The 4882-nt window shown below is 32.5% G+C and overlaps 1 protein-coding gene across 1 annotated transcript in view; it reads right to left on the bottom strand.

The window, feature by feature from the left end:
* The window catches only part of LOC108333024 (protein NCA1), a 7615-nt gene extending 3439 nt beyond the window's left edge, over positions 1-4176 (bottom strand). Inside the window, exons 1-4 of the mRNA XM_017568334.2 lie at positions 4014-4176; positions 2850-3134; positions 2536-2764; positions 2083-2228 (exon numbers count right to left, since the gene is read on the bottom strand). Of these exons, the coding sequence (XP_017423823.1) occupies positions 2083-2228; positions 2536-2764; positions 2850-3121 (647 nt within the window). The 5' untranslated portion in view covers positions 3122-3134; positions 4014-4176. The remainder of the gene's footprint in view (positions 1-2082; positions 2229-2535; positions 2765-2849; positions 3135-4013) is intronic.
* Between the last annotated feature and the right edge of the window lie 706 nt (positions 4177-4882).

Raw genomic sequence — 4882 nt, 5'->3', positions numbered from 1 at the left:
TACACTAAAATGATGTCACATTGATTTCAATAGCAGATCTAGGATTTACATACATTTATTTAAGTATAGATTTCTATCAGAGATACTAAACTAAACTTGCCTTTAAGATGATTGGTCCTCAATACTTTCATAACCACCTTGATTAAGTATTCAGATTTATTCTTGCAGCCCTTAATCTTCAAGGAACGTTGAATTTTAGCACATCAAAAAATATGTATGTGTTTTGAACATGTGGATTGGACATGTTAGCAATATAAAACTAATTTAGAGTCTTAACATAAGGGTGTAAGTAATATCAGTCACCTTGACTGTTTTAATTTCTAACTAATCTCCTGAACTTTGATTGAGTTTCAACTGAAGCTCATGACATGATGTCATCATCAAAAAGTCACCTTGACTGTTTTCATCCCTAATCCTGCCTTAATTGAAGGTTGCCAAAGTTGGTTGTCAATGTCTCAGAAAAAAGCTACCTACAAAGAGATTGACCAGGAAGGTTGAATGCAGCAACTTAGTGTGTAGCCACCGAAACAACAACTCTTAGGGATAGAAATTCTACATCACTATAGATAAGGTCTAAACAGTGCTTATAAAGCTTGGAAATCCTTACTGTACAAGTCATGAAGTAGAGTCAGTTCCTAAGCTCAACTCCTAAAATGGTATTAGAGATTGTCCTAGATCCATTGTTGGACCACCTGCATTGTCATGCTCCAAGCTCATAACCTTGGGTGTGAGGGTATACTTTCGAAAGCTGCCTTAATCAATGTCACTCTTAGTCCACCTTAAATGCAGCTTATAAAAGTTGGTAGCTAATGTCTAAGGAAGGACTACCTATGATGCAGCTGACTAGAAAGGTTGAGTGAAACACTGTAGTGTGCAGCCACTGGAGCATCCATTCTCGGGAGCTTGAAATCCCATATTGACCAAAGATATGGCCTCAAGAGCGCTTATGAAAATTGATTTACCATACAAGATGATTGAGAGGTTGAGTTAGACCCTAAAGCCCAAATTCCAAGACTCATAATTTTCTTGATCACTTCAGCAACTCAAATAAAGATCATGAGTGTTGTTGATTATATGTTAAACCCATCAGATAAACTATATCATAAATGACAATCTCCAACATCTTGTTGGATAAAAGCATATTTATTTGGTATCTACTTCTATAATAATTTAAATAGACAAGTCAATCCTAGGAATTATCGTCCATTTACCTTTTCTGAGATAATTTGTGTACAACTTGGTCCTTAACTTTACAAAAATCATATTAAATTAGTCCTCTCAAGGATTATAGTGAAACAAATAATGGTTAACATGATACAAGCTGTACATATTTAGGGACTAACTCTTACACAAACAAATTCGAGGCTTTGTACAACTAATTCATACACAGACACATATCAGGACTAAACTATGAGATGGGAATAATTCCAAGTACTAAGTTACCTGTTCACTCTTTAAGTCAGAGCTGACTAATTAAATAAAGAAATTTCAGGGATTTTATTGGGTCACCTTGACAAAAAAAAAAAGTTAAATGTTTTCCTTCTTGTTTGCTTAAAACACATATAATTCCTTCATTTTAGTGAATTATAGAAAAGAAAATAGAAAACAACTTAGCCATAACCCAAGTACTTAGGATCATCACTCAAGGACCATTTCCATAAACAGTCAAGAGTTTGCACATTAATTTTCCATCTGTACTTATGCCAGGTGTTCCTATTTCTTCTGTCATTCTTTTGTGATCTCTGTCCAGTTATATTCAGGTTCCCTTACTATTTTGCTCCAATGCCTTTGTATCTAGTAGATAACTGGTAGATAATTCTATACTCAATAAGTAAAACTCATGACAGATATATATAGTTGTGCCAAAAGTTCTTCATTTTTCTTCAAGCACAAATCATTTACGCAAATAATATCTAATCAGTTGTGTATCTGTAACAATAATATTCTACATACACTAAAACTATCAAGTACAAGAGAACAGACTGTGGTAATGAGAATACTGGAATGAACAGGAAATAAGAGTAACAGACTTATTAATCAGATGCTCTGTGAGTGGTAGGGAAAGAAAGCAAGAACACATACCAGCAGTCACCAAGCATACCCAAGACTGCTCCAAGCTGGGAACATAACTCTGAAGTGTTACCAACTTTTTCTAATTGATCACGAATGTCTTCAGCACAGAGGTTGAGTCTTGATTTGGCACTTTCTAAGTTCTGAGCACGGAATGCCTGTTTTGCATTGCATATAGCAAAATACTCACTATCAAGTGGTAGTACAAACTCAACAAAGTTTAAATTGTAATTTAGTAAAACAAAAGGTAGTAGCTTCTCCAGAGAAACAGCTATTGACACCAATGTCTCTTCCAGATAAATATATTCCAACACATCCAATCATATATAACAGTTTAGTATCTATCAAAAGTTATTAGCATCAACGCCAATTAAATTAAGGGCATGCAATTTCAAGAATCTTACACCATTTAATCGTTCATATATAATAAGATCCAACATTAATATTTGAAAAGGCCATACATACCCTCATGGCTTGTTGCACTAAGAAAGAACCTCTTTCCAAAGAAACATCCTCGTAGATGACCTGTTTACTCTCTGTAGCTTCTTCTCCTTTGTCTGAACTAACAGACCTTTTGATCCTAGCATGACCTTCAATAAAGCGATCAACTACACCTTGAAGATTAGCATCAGGCTCAATCTTCACAATGTCAGCCCCACATAATGGACAGTCCTTAAAGCGGGATATGCATGATCTAGTTTCAGACAAGTAGAATATAAGAGATGAGCGTATGCTATTCATCATAGATTCAAGATATAAACACTGGACAAGGTACATACTTGCAGAAAACATGAGAACAAGGCACACATTTGCTGGTGTCAAATAAAAGAGCCTGGCACACTGTACAGCTAAGAGGACCAATCTTAAACGATTGTGAATCATATCCAAAAGGGCACTTTGGTGACGCACTAGCTGAGTCATTAGCCTCTTTCTTCACCTTACTATCAGACTCAACCTGATGTTTCATAGAGTTGTCACCCGATTTTTTGGAAGCATTGTTATCATCAGGGCGAGCAGCTTTGACAAATGGGCAAACTGGTGTCATATTCATCAAGAACAAGAGCCTGCCAAAACATAAAAACAAAGAGGCATTGTTATCATCCTTTTACTCTATTTATTTTAAGTAATACTTTCTAAACAAATAACAGGTTTCCCAACCATTATCCTAAGAATAATAATTAAGGAAACAATATAGTTTTTTTTATAAGAAATCACAGAACAGGCATTGTTTACATTAAATTCTACACATTTCAATTAAACTTTTCACTTGTGATTCCTTCTGGGGCATTTGGTAAAAAGGTAAAAAATAGGATGGACCAAATGAAGAGAAAGAGTAAAAACAAGAGTATTTGGTTTAAGAGAAATATAAAATTTCCAGATAATTGATTCATTCAATAGTTGATTTTGCTCAACTTTGTAACAGGTATCTTATATATGCAAGGTCTTCAACCCTATGTCTAAATAAAAGCTGCAGTTCAAATGATAATAATAATAATAAAAAAAAAACAACGTTAACAATCCGTCGACCTTATTTCTTCACCATATTTCCTTGAGCAATCGAAGCCTTGAATAAAAAAATAAATGTAAAACAAAAGTCATATTGGAAAAACAAATGCACCAATCCTCGTCAATTAGACATACATTTAAATCCTATCAATGATTTAGACGGTGAACTTAATAATTCAATATAAACTCTCTTTTTTACTGCAAAGTCAACATCTAAGGAAGAGTTCCTCAAACCTAGGAAGTAGCAATAACGCGAAAAATTGCATCACAGATGAACTTTTAAAATTTGCAAACCCCCTTGTGCCCCAATTATTTTAGAATCATCCACTTCCCAACTGGGTGCATTGAATCAAAAACAAGATTCAATTTTTATCAAAAAAAATAAAATAGAAATCCCTTTCCTTAATTTGCAGATTTAAAAAGGATGAAAAGATTACAGTATCCAGGGAAGCGAAGAAACTGGATGTTGCAGAGAACGACGTCGTTGCAGCTGCTATGGTGTTCTTCTTCCTTCGTCTTTGTTTGTGTGAGGCAGATAATCGTTCGATGGTTCTCAGAAAATGTGGATGACGATGATGATGAAGTTGAAAGAACCTGTACTTTATATTTTGGTTTTTGGTCCGTAATTTGTTGTGTATTTCTAAAGTGACCACATATTTACGTTTTACTAATAATTAATTTAATTTAATTTAATTTAATTCAAATACTGTTTATCTCCCTGTAATATGTTTGTTAAGACTTAAATTAAAAATTATATTTATTCTCTTGTAAGAGTTAATTTATAATATCCCATACATTATTAAGGTCTTAAATTTAACTAAGTTTTGTGTTCGTTCAATCAAAAATAAATACATACCCACATGTCTAAATGATTTCTAAAACATAAGAGAAAAATTAAGAAGAACTTGCATTTATACCCTTTAATTTTAATTTTGAAGTAAACACTCATTTGGTTAGTTTTAAAATACTTTAACATATATTTATATATTAATTAATGGTTCTCATCTCACCTTAGGGATAGTGTGTCAATTAGATTTTCATTTTTAAAAAAGTTTAAATTTTAATTTTAAATTTATTAATGAATATCAATAAAGTTCTTTTATGTTGACGTCATTTAAATAATTAATATTGAATGATTAAACATGTTTTTATGACAAATTATATAGACGTTTTATATGAGAATTTTGTGTGCAACTAAATTTTATTTTAAAATTCATTAATGAAAATCAATAAAGTTCTTTTATGTTGGCGTCATTTAAATAGTTAATGTTAAATTATTAAACATGTTTTTGTGACAATTTATATA

The sequence above is a fragment of the Vigna angularis genome, chromosome 11, assembly GCF_016808095.1.
Source record: "Vigna angularis cultivar LongXiaoDou No.4 chromosome 11, ASM1680809v1, whole genome shotgun sequence".
Classification (NCBI taxonomy): Eukaryota; Viridiplantae; Streptophyta; class Magnoliopsida; order Fabales; family Fabaceae; genus Vigna; species Vigna angularis.
This window is presented reverse-complemented; position numbering and strand designations above follow the sequence as displayed.